At 38.7% G+C, this 16,553-nt stretch overlaps 1 protein-coding gene across 1 annotated transcript in view; it reads left to right on the forward strand.

Annotated features, from left to right (window-relative positions):
- Window positions 1–16,553, forward strand: part of LOC120717610 (cholecystokinin receptor) — a 32,326-nt gene that overhangs the window by 3,114 nt on the left and 12,659 nt on the right. Inside the window, exons 2-3 of the mRNA XM_040005750.1 lie at window positions 9,493–9,744; window positions 12,930–13,191. Coding sequence (XP_039861684.1) covers window positions 9,493–9,744; window positions 12,930–13,191 — 514 coding nt within the window. The remainder of the gene's footprint in view (window positions 1–9,492; window positions 9,745–12,929; window positions 13,192–16,553) is intronic.

Consider the following 16,553-nt stretch of genomic DNA (forward strand, 5'->3'; position numbering starts at 1 on the left):
CAAATTAAAGTGTCGGACCCAGTGCAGCTGCTGTCACCGTCATTTCTCACTCCATCACTCCCAAATTGATTGCTTCTCCACCTCTGTCAATCATTCTTCTCATCTCCTCTTTCTGCCCTTCTGTGTTTATCAGGCAGATTGAGTTGCACCACTGTCAGACTTTGAAAGAGTTACGTATGTTTTATGCAGATTGGTGACCTCAAGGAGTGTGCTGTGGACCACATGTAGTCTGCAGGGATTTAGTAAATTTATCCTTCCTGAATGGATGACATTTATTTTGATCAGTGAGATATCTCCAGTCCAGGCTCCGCCTGTTTGCCAAAGAGTGTTTTTTTGTATAAATCATTTGATATGTGTGTAAGAGGAGAGGGTACACTAAAAGCCAAGCTATGATACTGCATGATTTACAGTAGGTTGTGAATGAAAGTTGCCATAAAAATGGAAAATAGAAAGGGAAAGTGCTTTAAGTATTAAATGGGAGAATTTAATGCACGTTTTCTGAAGACAGAAATATGACACAAAATTGTTGGAATAACCTGGTAACAAAAAAAGGGTTGCTCTGCAAAATGTCTATGTACATCCGCTGCTTTGTGAGCATTTCACCATGGATACTGGCATTCACCCCTGAGCGAGGCACAAAGTGGGAGCGAGTGCGTGTCAAAGTAAGGCCAAACCTTTGCAAGCTCCAGGTGGAAACATGTTGCTCGACTGCAGACACCTTTCAAAATGGTTTCACACTCAACACAGTCCAGGTGTTGTTTCAGGTTTGAAAAAGAAAAATAACAAAACAAAAAGCGAGAAAAAAAAAGGTAAAAAAAAAAAAAAAAAAAAAGACACCTACGTATTCTCTAAGGGCTTCACGGCACATGGATTTACATCATCGCTGTAGACTTCAGTTACTGTGGCTTCACAGGAAGCTTGTCACACGTTGCTTGGTTTTCATTAATAGAATCAATAAAAATCCTTATACTTTATCTAGGATACTGGAAATCTGGCGCATAATTTGTCACTCGAGCAGCAGGAGGCAATTTCTGGAGGGGATGATGAAAAATAATGAAAGAGGGGTCTGTTGTCAGTGCCAGGAGCAAACCACCATTTCAAATCTGTTTTCAGAAAGCAGTTTATGCAAAACAAAAGGTGTCTAGTAAACAAAAAAACCCCAAAGTAAAATGTACAAAAATGTAACCATTTTTCCTTTCATTTCTTCTTTTTCTCCCACCACTTCTCTCAGCGCTCCATCTACTGTCGCTCACACCCTCGCTTCTCACTCTGCCTGTGAGAGCTGAGGTGTTTAATACATGCCTGCGCTGTGGGACAAGCAGCAAACCTAATGTTCTGCATGCTGACCGCTGTGATGGGAGACTCTGTGGATTGCATGCTGTAGTCTGTCAGTCAGCAGTAAATGGGTTTGCTCGTTGCCGCGATCAACTGTTCGGTTGGGGGGGTGGGGTTGGGGGGTGTTGACTTAGTGACAAGGCTTAGGTGGCATTTACCCTGCTGGATTAGCCACTAGCTGTGACATTTACCAATACCTAGGTCTAACAGGAGACGAGCCAGCTTTCCTCTCACAGGCGCAGCGACACGAGGGTATACTGGGATTTAAAACGATGGGTGTTGCATATGTTTAAGAGACTGGTGAAATGCAGGGTTAGTAAATTATCTATAATATCCTGTGTAGCTACTGGTTACAAGAAACATATGAAACCTTTAATATTATAATATATATAACATTAACGAAATACAAACTCTTATTCTTTTGTTCATAATTGAACGTATTAAATAACAGGCTTACTTTACTATTCAGTTGAATTGTTACAGGTGATTTGTTCATCTGCTCTGCAGTGTTTAAACAGCACTTTAATGGCTGGTAAGTTGTTATTAATGACATGTTAGATATGCTGTCGCACATTATTTGCACATTTGTTCTGCATTAAAAAAAAGTGTAACAATCACTGGTGTCCAATACGGCCCACATCTTGCGTGCACTCTGTGTGATCTGCCCAAATTCAGAGACGTATCTCTCTATGACATAGTGAAACAATATGTGCTGGCAATGGAGCCAAACAAGAAATAAATGACACATGATCTAAAGCAGCATATCTGGCCTCTTTCGGATAATTGCAAGCAGAAAACCCCCAGCAGTTAAAACAAAGTGATTTTTCCTGCAGTCTGTAAACAGAGAGCAGACTGTGTGTCAGCGTCAGTGGCCAGACGTGGATGTGCTACAGGCTTCCCTTCTGTCATTTGGCTCTTTAAACTGAAAAGACTTTTGGTTTAGCTGGGTACAAACAAAGCCTTGCCAAATGGTCAGTGTTGGTTTCAGTAATAACTTCCTATCTATAGAGTAATTTCCTGCAACATTAACCATTACATGATATTTCTCTGCCTCACTGGCAGCTCTGGCCTCTGTGTTATGTTTGTGTCTGTCCGTATGTGTCTGATTTGATTTTTTCCCCTATCTGGCCCATGATTGCTAACTTAATGTTATGGAGCAGCTAGTGCATCTAAACTATAAAAAAAAAGCGACCAATAAAAAGCAGCATATTATTCCATGATCACAAGAAACTCAAGAACAGCTAAGAAAAAAAACTGTTGACATCTATCTGTGTGGAAAGGATTACAGGGCCATTTCTAAGGCTTTGAAACTCCAGTCAAACACAGTGAGAGACATTATCCACAAATGGAGAAAACATGGAACAGTAGTGAACCTTCCCAGGAGTTTTCTAACAAACTACTCCAAAACTATATTGATGACTCATCCAGGAGATCACAAAAGAACCCAGAACATCTTTTAAAGAACCACAGGCCTCATTTGGTCCAGTTAAGGTCAAAGTTCATGATTCAACAATAAGAAAGAGACTGGGCAAAAATGGGAGAGTTCCACTGCTGACCAAAAGGAACACAAAGGTTCGTCTCAGATTTGCCATAAACCATCTTGATGACCCACGAGACTTTTGGAAAAATATTTTGTGGATTGATGAAGGTAGATTTTTTGGAAGGTTTACATCCCGCTATATCTGGCGGAAAACTAATAAAGCATTTCATAAAATGAACATGATAACAATTGTCAAAAATGGTGGTGGTAGTGTGATATTCTGGAGCTCCTTTGCTGCTTCAGGAAAGCTTGCCATGATTGATGTAACCAGGGATTTTACTCTCTACCAGAAAATCTCGTGTGACTGAATTAAAACAATTCGGGGGAAATAAAATGAGCAAAAATTCCTCCACATTGTTGTGAAAGACTCAGTGCCAGTTATCGCACTTTCTCCCAAGAGTGGCACAAGTTATCAAGTTTAGAAGGCAATTACTTTTTCACACAGGGCCAAACAGTTCTGGGTAAATCATCATTTAAACAATGCACTTTTAAATTCTTGTCTAAAGTCAAAATTTGATTGACAAATAAGTGATAAGTGCAATAAAGTAATGAATGAGGAAGCACCGTGTATCCGAAAAGACAGTGGACACATAACTGTAGATGTAAATTTCAACATTAAAGCTTTAGTGCTTTAATCTTTCTTAAGCACCAATTCTTTAGAAATTACTAATTTGTAGTAATTACTAATTCTAGTATAAAATTACATTAAGATGTCAGTTTCATTTTGGATCTGTTTTCTGAAAGAAACAGCGATGAGAAAGAAGGCAAAAGTAACCAGAAGGAAAAGAATGAATAAAATGTGCTTTGGGGGTTACCCTGCACCCTCTCAACTACAGTAGGTTAAAAAATTGTTTTTCAAAAGTCTGTGCAAAAACAGTTTCATCTTATCTTATCAACTACTATTTTGTTTCTTACCCTTATTTAAGATATTTTACCAACATCAATAACCATATAGAGTAGATGTGTTAAATCAAGATGTGGGCCCATTTTCACAAACGAAGATTTCACTGTATGAAAAATGCACAGACCGTACAGCCTGTTGTTGAAGTAAGCACTAGTCATCAAATTCTGAAACATCGTCCCCCCCCCCCCCCCCCCCCTTTTTTTTATTACAGTCATAAATCACATCTGGCCAAGTATAATATACCTATAGCACCTCTACAGGGAAGGTTTACTAACTTGAGGAGTTCATTATGTGATTTTTTTCTTTTGTTTTACAAAAGCTCAACAATGCTTATATTTTTTTGTCATTTACTTTCCCTTACATAGTAATCATTACCAAATGACTCATAAATAAATGGCAAATAAGTAGCTTTGGTTCAGCATAACATAACATACCACCAGGTAGCTGGTAATAATAGTCTAAAAACACACCTTGAATTATCGAGCTGTAGCTGATATGAGATTTAGGAGTTAGTGGAGAGCAAATACAGATTTTAAAGACAGTAAAAAGAAAATTTGGTTGGAATGAAAGCATTACTCAGTCAGTCTGGATGTGTAGATATGAGTCTGTCTTGATCCATGGTCAATCATCCAGGTAAGTCAATTCCAAAAGTTTGACTCTGTTCATCTGGACGTAGCGTTTTCAGTGAGAGAAACATTTCATCACTCATCCAAGTGACTTCTTCAGTCTCAGCTGACTGCAGGGTTCCCCAATCTTATATACAGCACATTTACATAATGACTGAAACTAGCACCACTGAAGGAACGATGGGCTGGGAGGTCAGTTCCTTGATCATTAATGATGATGGTCACAGAATTGATCATCATCAGTTGATGTGAGATCAGGAACTGACCTCCCAGCCCATCGTTCCTTCAGTGGTGCTAGTTTCAGTCGTTGTGCAAATGCACTGTTTATAAAATTGAGGAAACCTGCAGTCAGCTGAGACTGAAGAAGTCACTTGGATGAGTGACGAAACGTTTCTCCCACTGAAAACGCTACGACCAGATGAACAGAGTCAACCCTTTGGGCTATATATGAGTCTGTTTTGCAATATGTTCACAACCTTAAAAATAAGTTATTATCAGAAGTTCAAGTAACAATAATATTAATTTTAGCATTTAAACAGACTCATTGAGCACCGCATTTTCATTTTGCGGCACTAATCAGCCCAGCGACGCTGTGAAACAGAAGACTACAGTATTAGAGTGCTCCCTTTGCAGACATGTTTTGGCCCGTGTGAGAGAAAGGTAAAATATTAAGAATGCCTCCATTCTACACTGATGAGCCAAGTAGCAGCTATTGTGAAGACTGTCCTGAAGGAACTGGTAAATGTGCTCAGGGAGTTATCAGCGAGCACACAGGAAAGCTAATTGGCTTTGATTAGGCAGAAGCCAGTGTAACATATTTCATTAAGCAAGAGAGGGTGAAAGAGAGATAGACAGTAATGAAGAAGAGTGTTGCTTCCTCTTTCTTGCCAATCATGCATCTCCGTATTTCCATTCTGCTTTTGCGCCCTCAATGCAAATGTAACAATTTCAGTGGCTGCAGTTTGCATGTCTGTTATTAGCACACCAACCATATTAGAGCTTAATGCTTTTTATTTGCATAGGAGGAGTTTGTGAGACAGATGGTGGAGGCACATGTCATTAGATGTGTGTGTGTGTGTGTGTGTGTGTGTGTGTGTGTGTGTGCGCGCGCGCGCGTGCGTGCGTGCGTGTGTGTGTGCGTGTGTGTGTGTGTGTGAAAGGGAGAGACAGAGAGAGAGAGACCATATGACTCACTGGCATACTGTCTTTTTGCTGACCAAGCTAAGTGATACAAGAACATTTGAGTGAATGGGTGGTTTCAAGAGCACCAAATCAATTTGGTAAGACATGATTCTATTTTTATCCATGAACTATAAATATGCTCATATGCATTAGGAGCACCGAAGCAATTCCAATAATGTACCTCTTTAACTTCATGTCCGCTCTTGTGTATCCATGTTCAGATTTTGCAGCACAACCTGAACATTACGTCGCCTTCTGTTAAGCAGGCAGATAAGTGGAGCTCGGATTATCCCAGCCAGCTGTGCACAATACACATGTTTACATCCCAGGTGGATTACTAAAAGTCAATAAGAGTTAGGTTTGGGATTACTTCAAATAAATGTGGTTCTGGGTGTTTTTTTATGTTGCGTTGTTAATCCTACTTTTTATATTGGAAGTCACTGATGTGATCCTTAAGGAATGTCCTTAAAGCAACGGAAATGTTAATCAATGCTGGCATTATCTCCTGATTCTTAAATAAAACACTCAGTGCTCAAAACACAAGCACTAGGCTACCTTTTTTTTCTCATGCACTTTGGCAAATTAGGTGGGAGCCACATTGTCGTGAGTCTGGATGCTGATTTTTAATTTTTTACATTTTTTTTAACAGTAAAAGCTTTCTACTTTAACTGAGAGCAGAGGGGGAAAGAATCAATGGAGTATTAAAGCAGCAAAATACTTCTGAAACTGAAACATTTAAAAGTCAAGTAGATTTAAATTAAAGACAAAAACACAATGACCATAGCCTCACTAAAAAAGGGCACTGCAATGAGTGAAAAAAAGAATAATTAAAAACAAATTAAAACACAAAAAAAGAAGAAGACAGAAAGGGATATCAATAAATTTGGTGATTTCAAGGACACAGACACTCTTGATATGTATTTGCAGACTTTAGTTAATCTAATTTACCGGTGCCTTTGAGGAACTGCGGTGGTATATTTTCAGGGGATTAAAGGCTTGAGTGTGTTTGACTGCACATGCCTCCACAACTGTGTCAGTGAAGTCCGGGCTTATGTGTGCGATGTGATTTGTGTCCTCAAGATTCAGCACACATGGGTACCTCCAATCCCCAGGATACAGACACAGTAGCTAACCTGTTTAAAAGAGTGTTGTGTCTAAGAAGGGAGGCGAGGTGAAGATAAGAGAGAATGCCGTTAACATGGACTTTACAGGATACGATCCAGTGAAGCTGCCAATGGCTGAGGGCACAGAGAGGCTTTAGGTAATCTTTTACATTTAACAGTATTTTTATGCAAGATTGAGACTGTAACTTTGGGATAGGAAAATAAAAAAAACTTCTAAATTTGTTAGAGGAACTTGGTTGAAATGGCACTGAAGGAATGAAAAGCAAATGATATTAACTGTATCACACATAAATTGAATATTTTTCAGAGGTTGTCGCTGAGCTCCTGCAGCCTGAAGACTGCTATTCAATTTACAAAAATCATTTGAAAGGATGCGCTCGATAGTTTTAGTGTCGTTGTAATCCTGTAAAGTATTATTTCATACTGACTTTTACCTGCTAACTTGAAAAAAAAAATGTAACTATCTGCCTGTCAGGGTTTATCATTTAAAAGGATGACATTATTTTAAGGTGTATGAACTTGCCTCGTATCATGGGTTTTATAACATGGGTTTTAGTGCTATCCAGATGTTCTCCAGATAAAGAGGGGAAGAGATTTGTTGGCTATTTGGGATGCAGCTGTTACAGGAAGTAATGAATCAGTGAACGTATTTTAAAAATCCACTTTGGGAATGTTTAAACCTGCCTATAGTAGGTGAGAGACCTGGAAAAACCTAGCGTGTGTTATCTGTTATGACTCTTTGTATGTTTTTTGTATTTGGATTATTTATTTTGTAGGGACCTGTCATTTTGTGGGATCTAAATCCCTCTTTTGGGAATACAAATCAAGTCCCATTCAAATAAACACAATCGAGATTTAAAACATGGTTTAAGTTCCTTGTTAGGATTCGGGAGGAGTGATTACCCGAACAAGCATTTTGCATTTCAGTGTCCCATCAAGATATCTGTAAACAGGACCCGACAGGACTCTGTGGCTCATTGTATGGCTTTTATTTTGTTACTTTTTACACGCACACTTTGATAGCACTTTTCAGTGTCCGCTGCCTTGGCTCCAATACTCCATAAGCAGCTGCTCTCCTCTCCGGCCTCAGCCGCAACTGAAATAGCAAAGGTGTGATTAGAAGATGTTCACCGGCTGTGCCAAGCCAGCCTCCCCTACCACCACGCCCTGAACCCACTGCGCCACTCCTCTTCTGCAGTGGCACCGCTAACCACACCCTGCCACAATATCATCATCAAAATCGTGGATTAAAAAAAAAAGAGGTTCCAATATAAAAGTTGTGTTACACCTCTGACTCCACAGATATTTGCCCCATACAGCCGTCAGGACAACCGGCAGCTGTAATCAAATTACAGTAACATCTTCAGAGCTTATGATTTCACTTTCTCTTCCCTAAGCTCTTCCCTTTTTCTCTCTGTCTCTCTAAAAGCCAAGGTTAACACAGTCAGCTCCTCTCGACTTAAAAAGGGTCATTTATCTTGCCAGTGGTATCAGGAGAGAGTCCACTACCTTATGGGAGGATCCAGCTCACAGGATTTTTCATGAGGCAGCATGAAGTGAATTTTTACAGCAAAGTTGAAATATTTAAACTAATAAGAAGGTGCATCCACCTCTAGTCCTTTTTTCTAGCATAACTTTCTATAATTTTTATGCAGTTGCACCATTCTGACTTTTTCTCAGAATTCAGAAAAAGAAGAAAAAAAAAAGACGTGCCCACTTTTGTTTTGTTTTGTTTTTCCCAGTGGCCCTAATCCTCTTCTGTATTATCATCACCATCACTCTGTAGATACACAATTGTCTTCTATTGATTAAAACTTAAGTTTAAATCCATGTAACCTTTTGTTTCATTGCAATAATTTTTACGGTTATGCCAAAAGTGGGCCAAAAGAAACCAGGGAAGACAAGCTAAACAAAAGCTAACCTTTGATTAGGTCAGAGTCCACAGTCCACAAAACAAAATGAGCAAAATTCACAAACTCTAGGAACAACAGGAAGCTCACAAATGAGGCCAATCAGGCACACTGACAAAGGTAGAACAGGAACTATACGCTGAGGGCAAATTGGGAAAATGTGAACAAGAGGGGAACAGAAAACAGAAGAACATACCCAAGGCAATAAACAGACACAAAGTAAATCTCAAAACAAAATACAAGAGATGCTGACGAATAGTGTCTCTTATATTTTGTGATCAATGATATGATCAATATTTTACGATTTTTAAGAGACCACTACTGGATGTAAAAACAAGGTCCCCTCTGTTGTTGCTGATGCTCTTGGACCACAACAATTTTTGGCCAACACAGTGTTTATAGACAGGAAACAGAGCAGTGCCACTCTGCAAATTTTCAGCTGGGGATAAATTGAACTGTCAGGACACTTTTCACACCATAACAGTTTGGACACAGAGTCACCGACACTGTAATGTCCTTCATTGTGGCCATGGCATATTGTCGCTTAATAGCATCTAACATTTTACAAACAAACCAGTGCAGTTTAAAGGTAATAAAAACTGTGCAAAGCATTACAATATAATAATAATATTTTAACAGTAACAACTCCCAATTGTACTGCTGTTGGCTGCACAATCAGACGTTCCACCTTTAAGAGACAAATCCTAGCAGATAAGACCCTGCTCACTCATTGACTTTTACAACTTAATAAACACAGCGAGAATTAGACAGCTTTATGAAGCTAAAAAGTGAAGAGTACACCACTGAATGAAAACAGACTAACACTTTAGCACGCTAATATTCCCTGTGTTCTTCTTCTTTTTGTTACCAGATGAAGACCACACACTTCGGATCCTGCTCTATTCGCTGATCTTCTTCCTGAGTGTATTCGGAAACCTGCTGATCATTGTTGTTCTAACGGTCAACAAGCGCATGCGCACCGTGACCAACACCTTCTTGCTGTCTCTTGCCGTCAGTGACCTGATGATGGCCATCTTCTGCATGCCCTTCAACCTCATCCCCAGCATCCTTAAGGACTTTATCTTTGGAGCTGCCATGTGCAAGATAGTCACCTACCTCATGGGTGAGAGAAAAGGGGTGTAGTGAAGGGCGGGGTCCCAAAACACTTATTTGCTTCTCTTTTCACAGTTTTTTCTATACTGTAAAAGATGTGAAATAAATCCAGAGTAAGCCTCAGATTTCAGATATTTGGAAGCTACCTTTTTACATTTTAGGAACATTTTAGTTTCTTAAATTTTCTTAGCTAAGCTTATTGGAGAGATACAATTTATTTCATTTTAATCTATCTGTATCATAAATTTTAGGTTTCCCTATAGTAAAGACATATATAGACATACATTGTAAATATAGCTGTGTTTTACAGAACGATAATGTATGTGCAAATGTCCTTGGTACAATGTTGGTGATAATCTTTTTAGCTGATACAGAAGAACTGCTATGAAATGCTGTATAAATCTGATTCAGTTGAATTTTAAGCAGCACAGTCGCACATCGGTGGTTTGCAATAAGATGAGAGGTCAGACACCGTCTGATGGAGGTTAAAAGTATCTCTACCAATGGGAATTTCTTCAGGGAGCCTGTATGGGCTTTTCTGTGAACAGTGTTAAAGTTCAAGCTTGTGGTGAGGATAGCAAATCATCAAAAGCCATTTTAATGCCATGAAACTAAAGAATGTGAAGCAACTTTCAGTAACTTTGCTCCAAATTTCTGCAAATATCTGCAAATTTAGAGTTCACTCCAGACTAATGGGAGTCACTTTCCATCTCATATTTACAAGAACATATAACATTTAAAATCAGTATTAATGATATATGAATTATATAAATGAATACACAATATATGTATTAATAATGTATGAAATCTAAATCAGCGACAGTAGGTTACAGATAATTACAAAGCTAAAGATGCTGTCATTTGTTAGCAAGCAGTGTGTAAATATTACATTTTAGTTCAATTCAAATCTATGTTTATGGCACCAAATCACAATACAGTCACCTCAAGGCATTTAATAATGTAAGGTAAAGACCTTATGATAATGAAAAATGAAAAGGAAAACCCCCAACAATGACGACAGTGGGAAGGAAAAACTCCCTTTTAACAGGAAGAATACTGGAGCAGAACCAGGCTCAGGGAGGGGCGGCTATCTGGTGACTAAAGGATGAGGATGAATAAAAGAACATCATTTTCTCCAATTATGGCATTTACTATAGGCAACATTCATGCTTGCCTGGACACTTTTCTTAATTCTTTCCTCATCAGACATTTGTCTGCAGATTATAAAGAGATACATTTTTCAGTTCACTACGGAATTACTTTTCTGGCTTTTGGTAAATTAGCTGGGCTCTGAGGGGAGTTGTTAATGGTGATCGAGTTATCTATAAAGGATATTGGGTCAGTCATCATTTACAGTTAAGGGCCCACAGATTTGGAATACTTTGCAACCAGAAATAGAAAAACAAAAACAAACAAATTAACTGTATTTAAAAAGTTTAACGCAAAGGCAAAAATAATGGCTTAAACAAAAGAAAATCTATAATCATGTATCATGTAATCATTGATTATGTATCATTTTTCAAAAGCAAAAATCTTTTTGTCTGATGCAAGCTGATTTGGCATCATTTGCTATTTTAAATCTAAGCAATTACATTTCGAAGTTGACTGCAAAGCTAAGTCAATTTTACCTGGAAAACAATTAACTTGGATTATTAGAAAATGAAACAATCATCAGTGGCAGCTGGTGGTTTCATACTAAATGAAGACACCATTCAGATGCACCGACTATAGTGTTCCTGTTGCTTTCTAATCCTGTACTTCACTTAACCTTAATAAAATCTGTGAAAACAATGGGGAGCAATAGCAGACAGAGGGTTAGGATCTCTCACCTCTTGACCTTCAGCTTATACAAGTGGCACATATTCTCACTTGCTTGTAACAAGGATGATGTGCCCCTAACCCGCTCAGTCTGAAGCCTTTTTTTGACATTCCCACCTTTGCACCATCCCTCACTTCATAAACAGCTCAACAACTGTGAGGCTAGAGCTTTCTACAGACAAGAGACACTTGAGAGCTTCTTTAAAAATACAAAAAACAAGTCTTCATAAACCCAGACTAAAAAAAACCAAACCTGGAGCACAAACGCGCAATTTTACATCTTTAAAGATAAAATGTGATGATGAAATATCAACATTAGACTGGGGCTACTGAACCTGAATTCTCAACTGTGTCTCCACCAAATTGGTTGCTACATAGAGTAAATGAAGCACAATTTAATGAGTGAATGTGCCGCCCTTGGCAACCATTGAAAAATTGCGTTTGCACAAATAGCAGAAACATATTTGTCCACGGAGTGGAAAGAGTTAAGCATAATGTTTAAGTATATATTTTCTACAGAATGGCCTCTTAAAATAATTTGAAGGGGGAATGAGATGGAGGTAAGCTTTAGTCTTTAATTCAGTGTGTAATATGGTTGCTTATTTCATTTAAGTAGTTAATTAATGTACTGTAACGCAGATACCTGGAAAAAGAGAGGACATAACATTTTTATGTTAACAACATAAGAAATTCCAATGCAATTATCGATATTAAAATATGTCAAAAAAAAATAAAACAAACAAGAACAGGAGGGCTTTTGTGCCCAGAATTATTTGAGAACTGAAGAGAAAAGAAGGCTCATGTAAAGCACGGGGCTTATGAATGAAGGCAGCCATCATTAAGGTGCACTGAAGAAAAGGACCCTAAGGGGAGACTATTGGTGGATTGTCTCCTGCTTCCTTGGGGGATGCTCTAAAGCTTCCTTCGTATATAACCATAGTGCACCTAAGGGTCTCTTGCTCCCTCTCTCTGACACACACACTCACACACACACTCAGTCTGTATTGTGTATTCTTGCTGAAGACCTGGATAAGAGAGGTGAAGAGTAATTTCCCGTCTTGCCCTGTCACTACAGGGATGGCAGATCAAATCTGTGGCTCAGGCCAGCATGATTTCCTCCACCACATGATTCAGATAACTGTCTCCACCTCACACTATATTCATTTGCAAACACGTCTCCACCGACTGCAGCTTTTTGTTATGATTGCAGATAATAGCCTACTTGCTTTGTGTTATTTTTTTATTATGGGTCCAAACTCTTTTTTGGCACTGAGCAGTAATAAAGGTTTATACAGTACAATAAAAGATGTCATTAGATACAAGATAGCAAGAACACAGTATTTTACCTGCTTACTTTTTTGTTTTGTTTTCCAACAGGCATATCCGTGAGCATCTCCACTTTTAGCCTGGTTGCCATAGCAATTGAGCGCTATAGCGCCATCTGTAACCCCCTGAAGTCACGGGTATGGCAGACCCGTTCGCACGCCTATCGGGTGATTGCTGCCACGTGGGTGCTGGCCTTGATCATTATGATCCCCTATCCGATCATCAGTCACCTGGAGTCGTTTCCGCGCCGTGACAACACTACAGCACACCGGTGTCGCCACAAGTGGCCTGTCGCAACTGCGGAGCAGACCTGGTGCGTGTCTTGGTTCACTTTGGTAACATAAATCATGAGTGCTATGTTCAAAATAATACTCTTCACCCATCACCAGGGTCAAGGGTGTAATTTCCAGGGGCATTAGGGGCTTATGACCCCCCCCCCCCCCCCAATAATCAGACCCAACCAATATAACCCCCTCAATAAAATTATGAATTGCATAAATAGGCTGTTGATTTTCTTTACTCATTTCAGGTATCACCAGCAAAATAGTTGCATGTTTACTCATCTGGGAATTTACCCAGATTTATTTATTTATTTAGACAGAGATCATGAACCCCCCCCCCCCCCCCCCCCATGTTCAGCACAAAGTTACGCCGATGACCAGGGTTATTATAGTTTGCGTTGCAACTTGCCTGGTTAGGCATTGATTGATGTGTTACAACACTGTGAGTCTGTATTTATTAAAATACCTGTACTAATTTTTGCAAATCTTAACACAGAGGTATGTACACTATGCAATACAAAATAGCTAAAATATAATTAAAAAGACTAAAACTTGCACTGGCACTATTAAAAACTAAGCTACAACTAAACATTTTCAAACTAAATGAAGTTACAATGAATTAAAAAAAAGATTATTAGATAATTACATTACACAAAATAAACAGTTCTCGGAATAATTTTTTTTTCTTATTCTAAAATTATGAAAAAAAAAATTGGCAGAAATTTCCTTTAATGGCCTGTAATCTGTAACATGCAATGCCAGTGCAAAGTGAATGAGATCTGAGATAAAGTGCTCTGAACTTCCAGGTAAGCAAATGAGAGAATAAGATCTGATTGACATATGACCTGATCGTAAATACATTAGAGGGGTTACCTAGGCAACAGGAACCTGGGATGTCTGCAAGCAACCACCTTTAAGCTTCAAAGTGAAACATGACGAATGAATCGCTTCCACTGTGGATGCAGCTTACCCCTTACCCTCAACCCTTATCAACTTGGTAAACTCAGTAAAGAAAGTTTTTCACACAAACCTTCAGTTCTGTGAAAAACTTAGTACACACCTTGAAAAACGAGTTTTAATATCAAAAACTTCATTTCTGCACTTTGTTATATTACTTTCGGATAACTCTGTAATGTGACGTAAAAAGCTCCCCCCCCCAGACAGGCTGTTATAGATTTGCTGGTGAGCTTGGGATCATGGTCATGTTGCATGACCCAATTTCAACCAAGCTTTAGCTGTCAGACAGATGGCCTCACATTTGATTCTAGAATACTTTAGTATACAGAGCAGTTCATGGTCAATTCAATGACCGCAAGATACCCAGTTCCCATGGCTGTGCAGCATGACACTGAGATGTTTGTGCTGATATGTTGCATTTGGTTTTTGCCAAATGTAGCAAAAATCTTCACGTTAGTCCTGTCTGTCCAAAGGGCATTGCTCCAGAAGTCCATGCCACCATATTCTTGATTGTTCTACAGCACGGGTCCCCAACTCCAGGCCTCGAGGGCCGGTGTCCTGCAGTATTTAGATGTGTCCTTGATCCAACACAGCTGATTCAAATGGCTAAATTACCTCCTCAACATGTCTTGCAGTTCTCCAGAGGTCTGGTAATGAATTAATCATTTGATTCAGGTGTATAGACCCAGGGTGAGATCCAAAACCTGCAGGACACCGGCCCTCGAGGCCTGGAGTTGGGGCCCCTGTTCTACAGTCTAACCTTAGGGGTGGTGGTTTGCTGGGAAGTCCATTGTGGCATTGTGTTAGCACACGTCTGAATGCTCCAGAACAGCAAACTGGCAAATGTTCTGTTTTGTCAGTTTGCAACATTTTTTTTCTGCTGGCGACTTATTTATTTTTCCTCATAACAATAAAGCCTTTGTATCCATGTGTATATATGTGTGTATATGAGCTATGTATCAAGTATCCATAGTATCCACACATTCTCTTGCCAAGTTTGATTCCAGCTGGAGATACAAATCCCCTTTGGGATTGTGACAGGAGGGACATAAAACTCTGCCAAATCAATTATGTGAAGCAACACCTTATAATAAGTGAATTACATACCACACCAAGTACACCTGCAGCACCAAGACCCATCATTGCAGTGTTTTATGAAAAGTTCTGATTTACTGATTATTACAAGATTTTATTTGCTATGGCTAGGGTAATTGTAGAAGTTGATGTCTTCTTTTACTACTATGATATTTGTTTTAAGTTGTATTTATTACAAATTCTAATTCTTACCTAATGAGCTAGTGCGGGAGAAAAATAAGAAGAGACTACAAAGAGATCAAAATCAGTGTCTCTTATGTAGACCATTTTATTTGTTATACTTTTCATTTCTTTAACATTGTGGTGAGGTAATATATTTATTGTATGCATATTTGATAAAAATATAAGAAAAACAACAACAAAACATATCTGAAAAGTCATTAATGCTCTGAAATTTAGAGAAGGATGTCTCCTGGATTAACGAACATAGACACCATGAGTGGATATGGTACGCAGTCACACAGTGGAAGTTGTTTTAACTCAGGATGGTCTAATATGCCATGAAATTTCAGTCATGCTACATAGCCTTAATTTAGTCAGGCATTAAATTAACTCCATGCAACAATATTTTTGGCAACTATAAGACTGAAGATTAAAAGTTCCTATTTCTTCATAGGAAATATGTTTGAACATTTTACTCGTATTATAAACACACATTTCCAGCTATATTTTTACTTCATCATCAAGCCCGCTGTCGGGCCATCCTTCCTTCTTTACTTTCACAACACTTGCAATCACAAAGTGATTTTTAATGTAATAAACTTTAGATGAACTGTGTGTGTTTATGAGTGGTGTGTGTGTCTCTGTGTCCTTTCAGTAAGCCACTCTGTGTTGAAATATCTCATTCACTTCCATGTTTGGACCTGGAGCCTGTTTTAACTATGTCTGTTCAATGTTTATGTGGAAACATTAGGACAGGTGAAGACAACAGAGCGCGCTTCAGTGTGTTTTTGTTATGAATTATGATAAAACAGGCTTTGGATGTAATTTCAGGCGACCATGTGATTATCTTTGTGTGCTCATTATTTTTGTTTTTGTATTTGTGTCTGATTTGTCATGTTTGTATTTCATTTTCTCTTCTGGGTATAAATTCTGCTCCCACTGTCTCTGATGTATTATCATAACATTTGACCCATAGAGCGAAGCAGCTGCAGCAGCAGAGTTGGTATTGTTTTCACCTTGTGAATCTTTCACTGAGCGCTAGATCCCATTTCATTTGATTTTCAATTTTTGTAGCGAATGGCCTCAAAACATCCAGTCCACATAAAAAGATTATACATTTTAAAGCATATCTATGCCTTTTCTGTGTGTCTCAATGAAAACTATAATCCTGTCTCACTGT

This window comes from Simochromis diagramma, unplaced genomic scaffold (assembly GCF_900408965.1).
Source record: "Simochromis diagramma unplaced genomic scaffold, fSimDia1.1 OVJJ01000501.1, whole genome shotgun sequence".
Classification (NCBI taxonomy): Eukaryota; Metazoa; Chordata; class Actinopteri; order Cichliformes; family Cichlidae; genus Simochromis; species Simochromis diagramma.